This window comes from Lineus longissimus, chromosome 7 (genome assembly GCF_910592395.1).
Source record: "Lineus longissimus chromosome 7, tnLinLong1.2, whole genome shotgun sequence".
Classification (NCBI taxonomy): domain Eukaryota; kingdom Metazoa; phylum Nemertea; class Pilidiophora; order Heteronemertea; family Lineidae; genus Lineus; species Lineus longissimus.
In genome coordinates, this window is record NC_088314.1 from 2,602,099 (window position 1) to 2,620,847 (window position 18,749).

The 18,749-nt window shown below is 38.9% G+C and overlaps 1 protein-coding gene across 4 annotated transcripts in view; it reads left to right on the forward strand.

Annotated features, from left to right (window-relative positions):
- LOC135490735 (ELKS/Rab6-interacting/CAST family member 1-like) overlaps positions 1-17,329 on the forward strand; it is a 50,344-nt gene extending 33,015 nt beyond the window's left edge. For 2 of the 4 annotated variants that reach the window (XM_064776151.1, XM_064776154.1), the window contains 16 exons: positions 2,707-2,817; positions 4,660-4,815; positions 5,269-5,436; positions 5,717-5,884; positions 6,086-6,240; positions 6,646-6,769; positions 7,074-7,214; positions 7,401-7,600; positions 7,810-7,945; positions 10,607-10,738; positions 11,236-11,250; positions 11,779-11,939; positions 12,103-12,256; positions 12,660-12,755; positions 13,868-14,041; positions 14,303-17,329. In XM_064776151.1, the coding sequence (XP_064632221.1) occupies positions 2,707-2,817; positions 4,660-4,815; positions 5,269-5,436; positions 5,717-5,884; positions 6,086-6,240; positions 6,646-6,769; positions 7,074-7,214; positions 7,401-7,600; positions 7,810-7,945; positions 10,607-10,738; positions 11,236-11,250; positions 11,779-11,939; positions 12,103-12,256; positions 12,660-12,755; positions 13,868-14,041; positions 14,303-14,437 (2,226 nt within the window). In that variant the 3' untranslated portion in view covers positions 14,438-17,329. Of the gene's footprint in view, positions 1-2,706; positions 2,818-4,659; positions 4,816-5,268; positions 5,437-5,716; positions 5,885-6,085; positions 6,241-6,645; positions 6,770-7,073; positions 7,215-7,400; positions 7,601-7,809; positions 7,946-10,606; positions 10,739-11,235; positions 11,251-11,778; positions 11,940-12,102; positions 12,257-12,659; positions 12,756-13,441; positions 13,510-13,867; positions 14,042-14,302 lie in introns of those variants that run through there. The other 2 variants (XM_064776155.1, XM_064776152.1) reach the window with 2 other exon arrangements.
- Positions 17,330-18,749: the final 1,420 nt, after the last annotated feature.

Consider the following 18,749-nt stretch of genomic DNA (forward strand, 5'->3'; position numbering starts at 1 on the left):
CCAAAGCATTTAATCTTGTAGCCAGTTCTAATCTGTTACTTCCCAAAAACCAACAACATACATCATGCTGAATCGACACAGTTTTAAATTGATCCCACCATCCCCTGATACTTGAGGTCCATTAATATATTTCCCAATTATCCCGGACTAGGGGTTGTCAAATAGTACTCATAGGAGTCTTACTTTAAGAAAGAACTACAATACTCAATATGATATATCATTTTCCTCTGAATTGTAGATTTATTATTAAAAACCAGCGTGATTTAGTCAAAGAATTCTAGCTGATTTCCCTTGAGATGAATACTTTTACTTCAGTTGTGGCATTCATATCATTTTACCATAAATCTCTGGCAAGTTGGTGAAATATTGACAATTAGAGACATTTGAGATATATGGCTGGCTCTTAAACATTCATCTTCCAATGGGCTTGCCACTCTCATGAGATCTGTACTTATAGCCAGGTCTTATAGCATGTAATATTGCCCTTCTTTCGTTATCGTTTTACCATAAATCTGTGGCAAGCTGGTAACATATGGATAAGCAGACATGTTACAGATATGAGTCATGATGTCTTACTGTGCTTACCGTGCCAGCTCTTGCCTATAGTCCCCCTTTAAGATCTGTTTGTGTGCCTGCTATCACTGCCAGCTTTCTTGGCTTGATAGCAGTGTCTTCTCATCCAAATCGTTGCTCAAGAAAGGTCTAAACACTCAGCACATCAGAGAAATGGTCCATTTCCCTTCAGGATTTAGCCATCTTAAGTGTAACAAAGACAATCCCGCCTTAGCGATAATCTCCTATCTAGCGCAGTTCCTCAGACACGATAATTCTAATAATCATATACTTTTTCTCAGATTCTCTTCTTCCGAATGGGTTGGTGCAATTTAATGACCAAGTGTTCATGACTGGTAATTGGCTCTCTTCATGAATTGATGAAGTAGGGGAAAAAAAAGCAAAAATCCTCTTTTATAAGGAACGTTTTCCTGTAATGTCCAATAGTCTAAAAATCACTGGCATCTTCTTGGCAACGGCCGCCAATATTTACACAGATCAAACCCCGGGATCTCAGGTCAGATCAGAGCGACTAATTCTTATGCATTGAATGTAAAATGACCGCCAGGAATGAAAAACGTACCCGGTCGATAACGTAAATGAGCAACAGGGTGATTATTCTATGCCCATATTGTGTGGTTAAGTAATCAGGGCCATTGCTATCTTAATGTATTGCGCCACAGAATCGCAAGTAGAACTGATGTCAACTCAACCTGGCTTGAACATGCATTACATCGTGTGTGTAATGGTACTTCAGTGATCTATCAAAGCTGACATGAAATAAAGACAATGTAAGGAAATCTTAGATTCGCCTCAAGTTGCTATAACCTTCTTTACATTAAGTACTGATGCTCTGTTTTTTGGTGTACATACTTTGAGGTCAACTTGGGTGAAATTGATGTCTGATAGTTACAATGATGCACTGACGTCGTACATCACGAAAGACAATGGTTAATTAGAATCCCTTTGTCAGATTTGTGGCTCCTGAAACGGTTCATGGGATTGGAGTCCATGTTGGACGAAATCACTCTTGCTGCTACTACGACCTGTAATGTCTTTTCAAACAATGCAGTTGGATCATATATTTTATGTTTTATCCAATACTAAATAAAATTTACCTCATTATTTCCAACAGCTGGACAATTTCAAATCCATTGCCAACTTCGGACCGAATATCTCGGCCTAAATATTGTAGTGATCTGTGGGCATGATTGATAACCAAACCTGACACTCGAGCTAATTCACTTATAGATATATTAGATATATTAGATGTATTAGCACAGTAATTGAGTTGTCTTGTACAGGGAGTGACTCCATCACATATCAGGCTGATTTGAATAATGGAAACTCCAAGGTAGCCTAGTTGTGATATGAATGTTCGGAGCTGTACTGATATCTTATTGGCATGATATGGGACAGATGATGGACATTCTAAGGACGTTCAGGGGGCAAGGAACACAGACAGATCGGATGGCCGATATCTTCATCATCAATATGACTTGGGGAATGAGCAGAATCTGTAGGAATGTGTATGATGATTCTAATGGTTATACCACTGGCGTAAGATTTCCGAGGAAGTCACACAAGTGTTTGGTCTTAAACCTGGTTTCCGGGACAACCACACAAATTTGCTTCCCTTCCAGTACTGACAGAGAAACTATTTGCGATGATTTACTATTAATACTATTATGCTTAATGTTCTCAGTGAAGCAGTCGCATGCAAGAACAGACAAATTTGTAACCTTTGTATCACATACAAAACGGCGGTTTAGAGTGATTTACCGTTTTGATGACAATTGAATTCACATTGTACACAAAGAAGGTAAATCACATGACATCATCTGTCTTGGAGTAAACGTCTCTCTCCTCTGGTCCGTCTTCAGTTAGCGTCAGATTGGCTCGGCGACACCAGATTAGTCAAGTTACAACCGATCGACTCGCCTATCTGGTTAACGGCCGGGCACTTAGACCAACATTGGAAGCATTCTGTTGGATGGCTATTGGACATTGGCGTCAGCATCTTTAACCATTGAGGTCCATCGGGCATTTTTTACCAATTTATTCTAATAACTCGATGATTTGTAGCGGGATTCTTGCACTAACCTCTGACAAATAACTCTACTCATGTTCTCATTTTGGTTTTCTCAATTGCAGGATCTTTCCTCCACAAAAGAAGACCTGAAGCAGATTCAAGTGGACTGCCAGAAGATCGAGAAAAGCAGCAACCTAAATCAGAACTCTCTTCACTCTTTACTAGACACAAAGGTAACGTCAGATAAAAAAAAGTTGTTAATTGTCCTCACCCGACCCTACAAAACACCCCTGACACCCGCCCAAAAGTTTTTTCCATTATTTTTGAAAAAGGCTCTTTCAACGATATTCAAGACTCACATTTGGTGCCATTATGAATGTTTGGGCAAAACGTTGGTTCATTTATCCAAAAGAGTACAAGCGCAAAGGTATTGTCTCCCAGTCATCAAATATGCTAACCAAACAGTCCCTTGGCAAATTATGTACATCGTGCATTATGTCCTGTTTCGGGAATGAGGTAGAGCTTCCACTATTACAAGTTATTGACATTTTCCAGCGCTTGCAGCCAAGTTCCCAGACCACTTGAAAGTCGGGCGGAAAATAAATGACCGCATTGCGACTGCTTGATTTACTGGTATTGATCTTACGTCATCTCCGGCTATATTTTGTCTGAACTCTCAACAGCAACATCTATTTTTTCGCACACGCCCATCAATCAAAATGTTTTTGAAGTAGTAACACCTTCAAGCTCGAGCTGAGTCATTTTCAGTACCATCCTGTTTTGAATGTTACCAAAATGGAAAACAGTAAGGAGCCAGAAAATGTTCGATTGGACGTGAAAAATGTACTTTGACCCCCCCCAAGACTTTTACAGTACTTTTGGCTGTTTGTACCCAGCATCATACTTCAGATGACCCAGCAACCGTTTAGTCATTTCTAATAGATGTCTGTCATATCTTCAATCTTGCCTCTTCTCCAAGCTTTATTTCTGTCATTCAGAATAACTTTTACGCATGTAATCTTTGGCAGATGTTCCTAATGGTCTCTTTGAGAGGCTTATTCTCAAAATGGCCATATGACATTTGATACAACCATTTAGCTGCCGCTTTCATCAATTGGAATCTTCATCCCAATATCGATAAAAATCCAAAAATATTATCAAGAAACTTTTTAATACCGCCATCCCATAAAAATACCAAGATATTGCTTTGCATTTCAGTTTTCAAAGAAACTTACATTGCCAACTGTTCAGTTCATTTCAGCTTTGTTGTGGAATACTGTATACTCTGTGTAGTGAATGCATCATTTTGGGTAAATTTGAGGTGGAATTCAGGAAAGTCTTAAGGCAATCTTCTGAATGGTTCCACTTAAGACATCTTTTGTTGGTTATTGGAAAAGGAGTTCTTTGAAATGTACACCCATTGAGACAGAAAAAAGTAGTTTCTGCGGATTTGCAATAAGTTGATGTGTCTCTTTTTTCGGGTCATTCTGAACTTAGACAGCCCCACAGAAAGGGAAGTGATTGAAAATTGCAAGCTTACCTAACAAATACTCATACTAGTTAGGTTAGAATGATGACAAGGACATGGACCATTAAGAAGCTGGATGGATTCCTCTGATAATGCATGTGATAACCCCTTCATAATTTCGTTAAACCATAACAAGGAACTCGCATCTGATTGATTCACAAACTCGTGATTAATCGTGAACATAACTGACACCTTATTGCTACAAATTCCGATCGAATGAATCATCAATTTCAAATGAGTTTCCATTTGTCGGAATAAGCGTAAATTAATCAGGATTGGTGTCTTGTGAAGGAGAACGTGTATGCTTGATCGGTGTTCAATAAGGCAAAAACCTGACAGTAAGCTTGACACTAATTGTGTTGGATTTGCATACTCCTACTGGCGTGCTGGGATGCTGGGAGAGACAGGAATCTGCTTAAAGTATTATATAGTCACTCCATGTAGGCCTGTTTATGCTACGAGGTATCTTTTGTTGAAGCTGTTAGCTTTATCTGTTGGTCTGCAATACAATTCTCACCTGTCACTCTCAAAATTATTGTGTTTTCAGGATTCCAAGATCACTCAGTTAGAAAATGATGTGCGGCTACTTGAAGATGAGTTGGTGCGATTGCGAGAAGACGGTACGATGACGCCGCGTGTCCAAGCCATCGATGCAAAGCAGATGGAGGCGATCAGAGGTCGGGAAAGACTCATGAAGGGCAAGGTCAGTATGAGATGATAGTGCATATCACTGTGGTTTTTGTTTGACACCAATTATGACCCAATCTCCCTGAACTCTGCTCACTTTTTTGCCAGTGCAGTTAAGTGCCAGTTGGGAATGTAGTGACTCTGTTTTCGTAAGGGTGGAGCAGACCATCTTCTATCATTTGAGTTTCAGCCAACGATTGGACAGTCCAGATCTTATCAGCAACACTCTAACGCTGAGGATAACTTCCAATGTCACTTGATAGTCAGTCTTCCAAGCCATTACCCTACAGCTCAGTCTGATTTAACATCACATGAGAGGCAGATCACATTTGATCAGTTGTTGGCCATTACCAAGCTGCTCGTGAGTTTCTCATCGCTACATGAACTGTACGCCTGGAATTTATCACGGTGTCAATCTCCAGACAGAACTAGAATATGGCCTCATGTACTGTATCATCTATACTTTCAGATTGACAGTCTCCAGACAGAGCTATCTCGAAAGGAAACAGAATATTGCACTCTGCAAACTAAAATGGAGACAGTAGAAAAGCAGAGCATCGACCAACAACATCATATTGCTGTACTGAAAGAACAAATCAATGCTAAAGAACAAAGAGCTTCCATACTCATGGCAGATGTAAGTCATATAAACCCTTGAGGAACGGAGTCATTTTGCGAAATTTCAAAAAATGTCTAATCGACCCGGGGATGTGCTCAGTTGGCATGAAAAAGTGCTGATCGTCAGCTTTCCAATGAATGGTCATGTTAATATGTTTGCAGAATTCTCAAGTTTTGGGACAGTTTTCCAATAGTAACAGTAAGCGTCACCGACATCAGATCAGGACGGATCTATTCAAGTGTCATGTAGAACCTTCTGAAAATGATCCATTGAATCATTTCATGTAATCCCCTTCCAGATTGCTGACCTACGAAACCGACTGCTTGAAAAAGATAGTGTGATAGAGCGCAAGGCAAAACAGGTCCAGACCGCACAAGCTGACAAACGGAGGATGGAGAATGACCTCATTGAGTTTAGGGATCAACTTGATGTCAAAGATAGGAAAGTCAGTGTCTTACAGAGAAAGGTAAGGCTGTTACTGTTATCTGGATGACCTGTGGTTGACCAAGATGCAGTCAAAAACCTCTCAGTCAGGAGTCTTGGGACATAGAATGGCAGGGCTGTGTACCGTGCTTTGTGTCCATGAGAGAGTCACTCCCTGGCTGGTAGAGAATCAAAGAGCCCAACATCTTTGCCCTGAGCTTATTCTGTTGTCTTTTTGCTTCAGATTGAAAACCTTGAGGACTTGGTCCACGATAAGGAGGATCAACTACAAGCTTCCAGAGCACGCCTTACCAGCCTTCATGCAGACCAGAGCTCATCTGATAGTGCCTTATCCAGCCTGGAGGAGTCTCTCAGTGATAGAGAGAAGCAGATAGAGAGGTAAGTGGTCAAGTGAGTCGTGGGGTGGTAAAGTGAGTCTCTGAGGTGGTAAAGTGAGTCTCTGAAGTGGTCAAGTGAGTCGTGAGGTGGTCAAGTGAGTCTTTGAGGTGGTAAAGCGAGTCATGAGGTGGTAAAGTGAGTCTCTGTGGTGGTAAAGTGAGTCTCTGAGGTGGTAAAGTGAGTCATGAGGTGGTAAAGTGAGTTGTGAGGTGGTTAAGTGAGTCTCTGAGGTGGTAAAGTGAGTCTCTGAGGAGGTAAAGTGAGTTGTGAGGTGGTTAAGTGAGTCTCTGAGGTGGTAAAGTGAGTCTCTGAGGTGGTAAAGTGAGTCATGTGGTGGTAAAGTGAGTCTCTGAGGGTGTAAAGTGAGTCATGAGGTGGTAAAGTGAGTCTCTAATTGTGTTTCAGATTAAAGGAGCAACGTGATAGATTGGAACACGACCACCAGGAGGAGATCGACATGTACCAAAGAGCAATTCAGGAGCTGAAGGTCAAGAATGATAAGCTTCAGGCAGAACTCTCTGATCGACAAGTAAGTGGACTCATGGAACTGGACACACTGGGGTGGGGTGGTCAAGAGGTCTGGTGACGGACTTGTCATCTGGACCTCATGGGCTAAATACCCTGGGCCCAGTTGATCAATACACGCAAGCCTTAGCTCGACTAACAGTATCTCTTTCAGTAAAGTTTGTTTGCAATACAAGCGTTGGGACTTGCAGCTTAGTGTATCCTGCATGGGCAAGCAAAAGATCGAGCTTGAGGGGTCAAAAGACCCGCCTTGCTGAAAAATGCCTTTCCAACCAATTTAGACTGACCTATTTGTCTTTTCTTTCCAGACTGCCTTACTAGAGGTGAGAGACGAATTATCTGATGCAAAGACTGCCACCTTGAAGAAGAAGTCGGTCGTTGGTGATATGGAGATGAGACTGAACCAGAAGTGTGAAGAAATTGCCAATCTCGAGTCAGAGATAAAGCGGGTAGGTTGATAGAGATGGAGCTCCTGTTTTCCAAGTATGGCTGTTCCTTGTTCAGAATTAGAAAGTTTTCACTTTCTTTGGCACCAACTAGCAAAATAATAAAACATTTTCTAAAAGTAATCGAAAATTGTATCAGATTCCCTGCCACCCAATGACTGCTTCCTAATTCAACGTCTTGTCACCCAGCTTAAAGAACATGGTCAGATCAACACGGAGCAAAATATCGCAGATGCGGACAAACGCGTTAAGGATCTTGAACACCAGGTGGCCAACTATACAGAGACTGTGACCAAGTCACACCAAGAGGTCGATCGTCTGCTCGAGATCCTGAAGGAAATGGAGAACGAAAAGCATGAGAAAGACAAAAACATCAAGGAATTACAAGAGTAAGGATGTGTTGAGGGGTTCATATTTTATGCCACCAGGGAGAGCATTATGTTACGGTTATATCATAGGTGTATGTTAACTTCAAGTCTGTCCTTCCATCGGGTGCTGTTTAGTTTGTATGAGAGTGTTTTTGGTTGTTAGAGATATCAGATTACTGAAAAAGTGACTTAGGTTGCCACATACTGACTCCCCCGATATTCATTTTCAGCCAAATCAAAGAACAACGGCAGAAGATGGGGACGTTAAAACGCAGTCAGCAGACGGAGAAGAAGAAAAACGCACAACTTTTAGAGGAGGCGCGAAAAAGGGAGGAGGATCGCGATGATGACTCATCACAATTGAAGGTAAACACAGGAATATCTGCTTTGAAAACTTGTGTGATTTCCTTCTTGAAATCTTTAAAATTTCTATAAAACTATTGAAAGGATGAAAGCTTTTTTCAAATCTGAGCCAATTGATGGGAACTGCTGTGCTTAAAAAGTTTGCAGAATACTTCTTGCTTACTGTCACTGTCAGACACCTGATAAAAATCAAAGGTCAAATTTTTTTTTTTTTAATTTTTTTGCGGAAATACAAGATACAAGTAGTGGTGAGAAATGTTTATGGAATAAAACAATATGAAATGTAATAAAATGAAATATAAAAATCAACTTTTGGAAATCTCTCAGTTTTATGCAAATACGTAATCCAAGGTAGGCCAAAAATATTTTTCATTGGAACCAGTTGTAGCTTTTGACAAATTCAATCAAGAGGTGTTCACAACCAATAAAAAATTAACCGATTGAATTTGTCACAAGAGTAATGAAAATCTAGCTATTTAGTCAATAGTTTCGATAATTATTCTTTTTGATAATTTTTTTTAGTGTACCAGTACTTGAATTCAACGAGATATTTTCAATAGTCGATTTTGTTTCACAGCCCTTTTGATATTTATTATTAGATTTCATTGTCTATAGTGACATTTTGGAATCTTTGATTATTAGCTAAAGTGTGTTGTGCAAAATGTATTAAAGAATAATATGTCAGGGATTGTATTGACTGAGATTAGGTACTTCAGACTACAACTTATCATTGGAGCCTTATCACTCAGTGGAAGAAGAACTAACTCAATTTCTCAATATCATCCGTCAAAACATTTCATGATATAATATTGGACATGCAGTTGATCAGTTGTGATGAATATGGAGCTTTTAATCCATCATTGTAAACTAAATGTCTGGGAGCTGTCTAAATCATTGAGACTTCTGTTGTCTGCATGTCCAGTGAAAGTAGTGTCTTTGTAGTTGTCTGAGTGATGATGAATTGTAGTTTAAAATAGATTATCTGCATGGATATTAAGTTCCATTTCAAAAGGCATGGATCCTTGTAATAGCCTTGTGTTGCCACCTATCTTCACATGATGAAATCATTTGGGGGGCTGGAAATAGTCTGTATTAAAGCCATTACCAATATCAAACTTAATCTAATCTAAACCAGTTTTCATCGTACATCTACACATCTATGACATTTAAGTAAACAGTATATTAAGATTTGTTTGTTTTTCCTTTAAAGTTAAAAGAAGTGGTGTCTTTCTACCAAAGAAAGGTTTGATAATCACAGAAAACTTTAGGAGTCGACTGTTGTCTGTGTGTGCTGGTCAAGGTCAAAATATTGTCAGAGGTCAAAGTCTTGTATATTGTTCAAGGTCAAATATTGTAAACCTTTTGGGGTCAAAAGTTGTAAACTGTTAAAGAAATATTGTTAATGTTTATAGTCATGATATTGTTCAAATTGTTGCACATGCAGCTCAAATGTGGTAAACTTAAATATTGTTGCACATGCAGCTCAAATGTGGTAAACTTAAATATTGTGGCACATGCAGCTCAAATGTGGTAAAAATGGGTATTGTTGCACATGCAGCTCATAAAAATATTGTTGCATATTCAGTCTTTAGAGAGTACCGCACACCTAAATTTTTTGCACATCATGCGGCCAGTTAATTGGGTAAAATAATCTTACAAACTTTCACAGCAACTACATTATATGTTAATTGCAAATAAAGTCAACTTCTTAAATTTTGATTTAGGTTTGGAACTTTCATTTCATGCATAAATTTAACAAAAGTTCTTTATTTTGGTATCGATTCAAATTGCTCAGCCATTGATGAAGTTTCTCTTACAGGAGAGTCTTAAGGAGTACTTGTATGTCCTCAAAACATGTTTGTCTTTTCTCTAATTTTAACTCAGGTTAGGATGGGGATACATACATGTATCAGTACTTTTTTGTAACAATATACAGGGTGTCTCAGATCCTCTAGTTTGTCAAAGGGGGAAGATAGGCAGGTATTGAGGGAGTCAAATTGGCAGTCTCCAAGTGACTAGGATGCACATTTTCATTTGGAGTGAATTTCTTTACACATTTTTGAGACACCCTGTGTAACAGTCATTTCTAACAGAAATAGGCTTACATTTTTAAAAATCATCGACACATCCTCTTGTTTCATTCAGTTGCATGGCTTACTGCCAAATTGAAATTCTTCTGAACTGTAAAATTCATGCTGGTTTTGCTGATATCATAAACATAGAAACCAAATGGCTCTGTTCTCAAATCTAAACCGCCAAATTGTTGTGGGCGTTTGTGGGGTTCGCACCAGCATTTCCAGAGAGCCACTATTGTACAAGACCATGAGTAGGCCTTTGTAAAGTTAGATGCGAGGGGAGAAGAGTATCAGTACCAACTAAGGGAACTGAGTATACTTTTTTTGAACAACCTGTACAATGTCAATCAATCTCAGAGCCATTTGGTTCATTACACAAAAGAAATGCTTAACAACTAAAACTTTTTTCTTTTCTCTTTTCCCTCCCCATCCTACCCTTCTTCCATTTGTTCTGCTTTACGTCATATCGTAACGTTTTTTCCGACATTTTCCGCTGGCATCTGTGTTAAATGTGTTCATTTATCTAGCATCGTTTCGGTTTTCCGTTTTAAGTTCATTCTTCGTTTGTTTATTTTTCCGTGGTTTTTAGACTCTGTTAGATCAGAAAAGTGAAAGAATCGAAGAACTAGAGGAAGCCCTGAGAGAAAGCGTCCGGATCACGGCCGACAGAGAAATGCTACTTGCCCAACAAGAACAACAACTCGTCGAGGTCGAGAGTGAGGTATGCTAGGGAATTTGACCTCTAACCCTGCATGACCTTTGGCCTTAACAATCTGGCTTCATTTAGCTAACACAGCTGCATGTATCAGCTTCATTGGTGCAGGACAGGACAGAGTCCCTTTTAGTTCTGGTTTCTAGTTTTGGTTTCGACCTATTTATCCCAAGTACTTTGATTTGCCGCTTGGTCTAACGGAAGGGAATAGTGATGCATCAAAGTCCATAAACACCTGATTGCTCATACGAAATATGTCTCAATCATTGCACACTCGGCCCTTTGCTTTGAGAATGCCAGCCCTTCTATCATTCATTAGTTCTGCTATCCCGATTCCAATTTCTAATATGTTTATCTCGCCTGTCCCTGTAACTTTTATTTTGAGTTATGTTTGATCTGGAGATTTACTGGAATATTCTTTAATTCACGGCTTCATGTACAACTCCTATGGCCATAATCCCCATGCTAATTCATATGTTTTGGCTATCCTTACCCATTGCTACTAGGAGGTTAGGGCTTCAGTGAGTCAAACTTTCCTTTAACCGAATCACCCCAGGTTAGATAATTGCCAATTATGAGACAAACGGAATGTCTGTTTTGACTATGAGCGTACTTGGGGTGGTTCAGCTTTAATGATTCTTCATGGTTGCATGTATGTTAGTTGTTGTGACCCCTTGCATGCTGACAGATTGCATGTTTGGCATTCAGAAGTGAGTATTTTTTTTACAATAAATCCATATTTTTCAATATCAAAGTCATAAGGTAGTAAGTTTTTCTGAGCAGAATATGTGTCCTTAAAGGAGAACTATAGAAAATATACCTTAGCGAAGAAGGGCTGGAAATACAATTGACACAATATGTCTTGTTCATTGGACATAGGACACTCTTTGTTTCTGCTCTCCAGTCATCTTAGCTCTTTGACCCGTTGGGTAGGATATGACCATTTTGGAAGGGATGAGGGATAGTGCTTGGTAGTAGGTAACTTTTCTATGTTCCTTCATTATCAGCCTAATAAACTAGGTAAAAGATCATCTTACATTTGTTTCCAGGTCAAAATCTACACTGACGAACTTTCCAAAATCAAAACTGATGGTGAAGAATCTGATGCTAAGGTCAAACTGCTCACCAAGAAGTTAGAGGTCAAGGAGAACCGCCTGAGAACACTGCAAGCTGAGAGGCGGCAACATCTAGAGGAAGTCTATGAAATGAAGTAAATAAACTCTTTTGTAAAGTCACATTTCAAGATGATATCTTTTTATTGCTGTATCTGGAATCTTGTTATATTTTGAGGAGACGAAGGCTGGCCTAGAGAATGATGTTCACCTGAATACTGAAAAAAGGCTTGAAATCCAATGATTCAATTTCCTCTCCAGACAAGAAGCCATCCTTGCTGCTATTTCTGAGAAGGATGCAAACATTGGACTGCTGGAGATGTCAGCATCTGGACAAAACACAGCTAAGATACATGGAGATGTCGAACGTCTGAGCAAGGAGAAGGACAAACTACAGTCACAACTCAAGGAATTGGTAAGACAAGGCTGCAGGTGCATTTTGAGTTTGAGGCAATAGGAGTTGGATCTTGAGAGTCACCTTTGATCAAATTTGAAAGTTGCGCCTGTTCAGTGGAAGAATTATCTGCTAAGCTGGCTCTCAACTCTTTTATCTTGGTCAGCACTAGTGCCCAACTTTGCCATACCATTTGCTGACCTCGTATCTCATATCTCATATCTCACTGTCTCCTACTTCAGGGAGGCTGCCTTGGTCTATTCTGGTGTAGTGGCATCCAAAATTCGGGGTGTTTGAGCGTGGGATATCATTGTCAGCAACCATTGAGTGATGTCTGAACAATGGTTGCTTATACCCAAGGCTGCCATACTGTATTTCTGTTGCATCTTTCCTTCGTCTCAAACTTTAAGTATTTCCCTTGCAGACGCAGCGTCGCATGAAGCTTGTGCAGGTGGAGGAGAGAAATAATAAAGAACACGAGAAGAACTCGGAGAAATTAAATAATGCATCAGCGGAGCAGGTATGTAGATGTCACACGTCTGATAATTAAAGCATGCATCTTTCTCTTTGATGTGAAGGTCTGGTCCAACGGAGACGTAAGTTCAAATGAGAACTGAACGAATTTAACCTATCTTATGACACACATTTCAGAATTCTTGAGTTTTCAATATCTCTAATGCACTGCCACTGTTAAATTCTGAATAAAATGCTCTTTTGGCTGACCTATATGTTATCTTTTATCTTTTACTTGGCACTATCTTAATCTTGTGTGAATTTCACATTGTTCTGCAATTGACAAATTTTCAATTTTGTTGGCCATTTGTCAAGTTTTCATAATATTTTGATCATCTTGATGTCCATTTGAAAAAGTAATCTCAAATCTTTTTTCAATGTTTCTCTTTTCTTTACGATCACCTCTATGGTTGGTATGACTTGATTTTTCAAAAATGAAAGGTTCTAGTGGTGGAATACTGCTTTTAGAAGTTCAGTGTGGGTAAGGTGTGTGCATGAAAAGGTATAGTTACGATGCTTTACGATATATCGGTGAGGGCCAGGCGACCAGTTTACTTTTTGTCCATGAAGTGCAAACACGGATTATGTTTTAGGGGCATTCTTTACACTTGCTTCATTTCAGTTTCATTTCGTTCATTTCCTGTCGCTTATTTTTGTGTTATTTTTATTGTTTATTTCTTGGTAACTTTTCAGGAAGATGATGGTATCTGGGCTTGAATCAACAGATGCCACAATTAACAGTTTTCATGAAAAATATTTGGGTAAAGTATTCTCGTCTTTCAAACGAGTTTCCCTGGGGTGGTAGTGTCTCCTCTTGAAACTCACACACTTTACTCAAATCTTATCTAACACTGGTGTAAAATCAAATGTTAGATTGACCATTCAGAAATTCTTTTCAGGTAAATTCATTCTAAGTAAGTCTAGAATCCTTTCTAACGAAAAGAACGAAAATCTTCCGTCGGCCTTCCTTAACAGAGGAACTACAAAACCTTTTCACAATACTTTAAACTCTTTTGATTATTTCAATATAAGTTGAAGATATGATTCAAGTATTTGCCCAAAGAGACTAATCAAAACTTATTGAACTTACTAAAATCTTGGTGTAAACGTTTCTTACAGGTAGTACAAGCAATCAGGAAATCCGACCACAGTAAGAAGAAACTGCTCGCCTTTATCGACCAGTTAGTGGCCGTCTGCCTCGAGAACGACCCTCAGCTACTTGAAGGACTTCCCCGCTGCCAGTTAGATCCGGGCCTCCCTCTGGATCAACTGAAAGTTCTCCCCCATAATAAGGTCAGTTCTCAAAGAGTCAACCCAAGTTCTAGATTCCAGGAGCAGTGACCATTGCTTGTTAGATAATGAACCTGCACAAAGTGAAGTTCATATTGTAAGCTACGCTATTGTAACCTGTTGTCAAAGCCTATTGATGTGACCTCTGATTTGGATGCTCTGGATGAGTACCCTTTGGTGGTACCATCTCAAATTGGGTTCAAACTTGTCCATCGGTATAAATGATCACAAACAAAACTGATTCAATCCATTTTGTCATTTCAGCTTCTCTATTTGTTCTCCATCTGCGAAGCCGACGTTCGGCGTCTCCAAAATTATGCAAATATCCTCCTCCAGCGATTGCGAGTCACGTGTCCGGATAAGATGCAATGGGTGATGACCGTCCTTGAAAATGGCTGATTTCCATTGCAATATTAAGAAGGATCGTTACTCCAGCATTGATGTGTCTCGTCCTATATGATGAACACTCTTAGGATTTCATGTCATTGGACTCCTACTCTAGTGCCATCTGATGGTGATATAGACAATGCCTGCAAACAGTTTCACTGCGGAATACTCAGTTCTGAGCATTTTTGCCAGAGCAGATCAACTTCTTCGAAATCAGGTGTGAAAATTTGGAATTCGCTTTTCAAATTCTTGGTGACAGGCACACTTTGTTATTGATGCCAGCATGATGGACTGCTGGCCAAATATAATGTCACTACAAGAGCTCTCTAGGCCAATATGACCTTCTTGTTCAAAGGGAATTCCTCTTCTTGTTCAATTTGAGAGAAACGTTCTGATTTTATACATCAATCAAATTCCGCGATTTAATGAGAGAGATTTAAAGCGAATCCTTCAGGATGCCGAACTCTACTTTTTGGTATTTAGAAATTGCCTCTTTATATAGCTGAGCTTCCTTTGGATTAAAACTGACAGACATGAGGACTGTTCTCAACGTGATAAATGTACATGCTTTAATTTCAATGTAAATTATGACGTTTTGTATCAAAAATCTGCATCAGATTTCATTGTTAATGTTTTTCACAAAATCTTGTGAGTAATCTAATTGTAGGAATTGGAGGTATTCCGATAATAGTCAAACATGTAAAACTCTGAATTGTCTTTGAAATGTCCTTGACCTATTGAAGTGCCTTCCGTTAATGTAGATGCCCAGGGCTGACATGGAATACTTGTTATCTTAGATTTTGTAAAATTAAGGAATTTGATTATAGTGTCACAATCAATAGCCTGAGTCTTATGAATTGCTGAGGAGAGGAAACTGGTAAACTAGGACATGGCAGAGGGGATGGCATAATCAGTTTTGATATAATGGTTTTCTTAACACCTCATTTCAGTTGGGTGGAAAAGGCACAAGTATTCCTTGTCTAAACTGAGGAAGCAATCAGACCATAGTATTAGGAACAATCATATATGTATGTAAAATTGGATCAAAATTAGACTCTTTGTGCAAGTACATGTAGTTTGATGACGTCAACAAAAGTTCTTCCTTTAGTATGTTTAGGTAATGTGACCCTTTTTAGCAATCCTGTACAGTTTCAATAAGGGACTTAGTTGGCAAAAGGTGGCAGTACTAGTTAGTGGCCCAATGTGGATGAAATCGACATAGGCTTGAAATCCATTGTGTGTTTGAGCACTGACTACTGCCACCTAACGGTAATAATGTGCCTCATTGCTTTAACTCGGAAACCAAATTTTGGGATTCGGATTGCTTTTGGGTGCCATCGTTTCGAGATGAAAATGCCAGCTCTTTGAGCTTGTGATAATGTACATATAAGCTGTATATGTGATCCCTGTCTGATATATAACACTTCATGTCTTCAATACAGAATGTTTTACCAAATCTGAAACTTTTTTTTTCACGAGATATGAAAAGTTGTTACGTTTTGTCTTTCTTCCAGGAATTATGATTGAAAACTTCCCAAAATGATTGATCCCTTCGACAAAAATTACTCAGTTATTTGATTTTGGGTCTAAAATCATCTTAAAACTATGCAATTGGGAAAAGATATTTGAGTTCTGTAGTTTTTATGACAGATTAAAAAGGAGAGGCATGCAAATTGTTGATGGTAATAAGGCGAGTTTTGAAATGCATCAGAAGATGGCCCACGTTACATTGTTCACACACCTTTGTCACGAAGTTGATATATGTAATGTTTTATTTGTAAATCAGTGTGATGATTACTTTTGCTTGTACTACTGGTATAATTATCATAAATTGCTTAAATTTGCTTGTTGATTTATTTATCAGTTCAGTCAATAATTTCTCTTTATATAGGTTATATTAGAAAAAGCTTTCTGATACCATTTGTTTCAGTTTATTTCTTGCTATTATTGTAGAAAATGATGTAGAAATCAGCTTGTCAAAGAGACTAATTTTAGTTCGCTTTAATAAAGAAGGCTAAAGCATTTAGGAATATGGTAAAAGCTTATTACATTAGAATACATCATTATAGGTGTTGGAGTAAGCAAGATGCTGATTAGACAAATGATGAATAGAACCAAGAAATAAAACTCAAGCAATGATCAATACTGATCATTTGGTGCTATTGTCTTCAAATCTGGGGTTGCATCAAAATGATTTGTTACCTACATGTATTCGAAGGTTACTGATTGGTTGATAATGAATTCAAGTGTTCCAATGGTTTACTTTTTTTTTTTTACTTATTGCACAATAATTTAGTTTAGTTTATAATATTCCTTTACTGATAAAAACAAATAATATTTTTCGTCATTGAACCCACCGATTTCGGAAAACTGTATACATTGGCCACATATTGCTTTTTCTAGTTGTTTACTATTGCCTATAAAGTGTTGGCCAGAAAAATTGCACCATGTATTATATTGTGCTTCATCGTTGTGTATATCTTTATATCATTATTATTTCATGCAATATGTTCAAGCTATTTTGCACATTTGTCGTTGGGCCTGCATTTTATATTGGTGTTTGGGAATTTATTTTCACAAAAATTGGTCCCAGGTGGTCAGCTTGAGCACTGATGCTGGTGGTTAACATGATGAAGTACCTGGTGGTAAGTTTGTTCAATGTACCGGGGTACTGGATAAAGTGCATGAAAGTTATCATAAAATATGTTGATTTTTCAAAAGCCTCTTAAAACGATGGCATAAGTACATTGTAGGATCATTTAATCATTTCTTTGTATTTATATCAACAAGTGTATAAATATGTATCAGATTATGTAATATGATATAAATAATCAACTTATGGGAAACTTTGTATATTTTGTTTATAATTGTTTTAAATTCAATAAAATTGATTTTTATTAGGAAGTACTTGTATTGTTTTCTAATTCTTGTCATAATTTGGAAAAATACATCCATGAATAGAAAGTATTGCGCTGAATATGGACCTCTTCATCCAGTACAGCTTGTCCTTTCCGAGGACAACCTACTGTCTTTTGAGACACCCTGAATAGGGATCAAGCTCTTCATCCAGTACAGCTTGTTCATAGTGGAGGACAGCCTACTGTCTTTTGAGACGCCCTGAATAGGGATCAAGCTCGTCATCCAGTCAAGCTTGTTCATATTGGAGGACAGCCTACTGTCTTTTGAGACACCATGAATAGGGAGCTCTTCCCCCAATACAGCGTCTTCTTGGAGGATCACCTACTCTCTTTTGAAAGACCCTGAAGAGGGAGTTCGTCATCCAGAACATCGTGTCCTTGTGGAAGAAGAACAACCTACTGTCTGTTGAGACACCCTGAATAGGGATCAAGCTCTTCATCCAGTCAAGCTTGTCCATATTGGAGGACAGCCTACTGTCTTTTGAGACACCCTGAATAGGGAGCTCTTCCCCCAGTACAGCTTGTCTTCTTGGAGGATCACCTACTCTCTTTTGAAAGACCCTGAAGAGGGAGTTCTTCATCCAGAACATCTTGTCCTTGCTGAAGAACAACCTACTGTCTGTTAAGACACCCTGAATAGGGAGTTCTCCATCCAATTCAGCTTGACCCAGTGGAAGGACAGCCTATACTCTCTTTTGAGACGCACTGAATAGGGCCTAGTTCCACTTTCTTAACTCAGATGGCAGCACCTGTGAAAATGACGACTCGGCAATGACATGAATGATGTGACGAATGTCGTGCAGATCAATTATTTGTTGTGTGTCACCTTGGGAGAACCATGGTCTTCACAAATGGCTCTCCAAAGAGACAGCCACACTGAATCGAATCTATCAGCTATTATTTTGTTTTTTTGACAGGGGGCAACACTCAGTCAAATACAATGTCTTATCCTGAAATCATTCAAAGAAGGTCCGACACAAGCATTGTAAGTGTCGCTCGCCAGCTTCATTGCAAAAAGCGCGCCCGGAATCCGACTTGCTTTCAGTTGGAACGGCACACGCACACTAACATTTTCGATATCGTCGCGACGTTTTTTTACAACCTGATTGTCTTAATAGCTATCTTTTATTTAAGTTCCATGCCTTTTTCAGATTTTCAGTTTTCAGTGATACGTCCCGGTGTCCGCCTGTGAGATCTCAACGTTATCCCGAAAAATGGCGGGAACAGCAAGCGCATACAAAGGAAAGGGTTAACCGTGCATCCATTACTCGCGTGTCGTGTGATTGACAGTTCGATATGAAATGAATAAGACACTAATTAAAAAGTGACATTAACCTTAATCGGGTGCCAGCTAGCTGCAACCACCCAACGCCCAATCCTGCATTTCGGTTAATATTTTTCGTCAG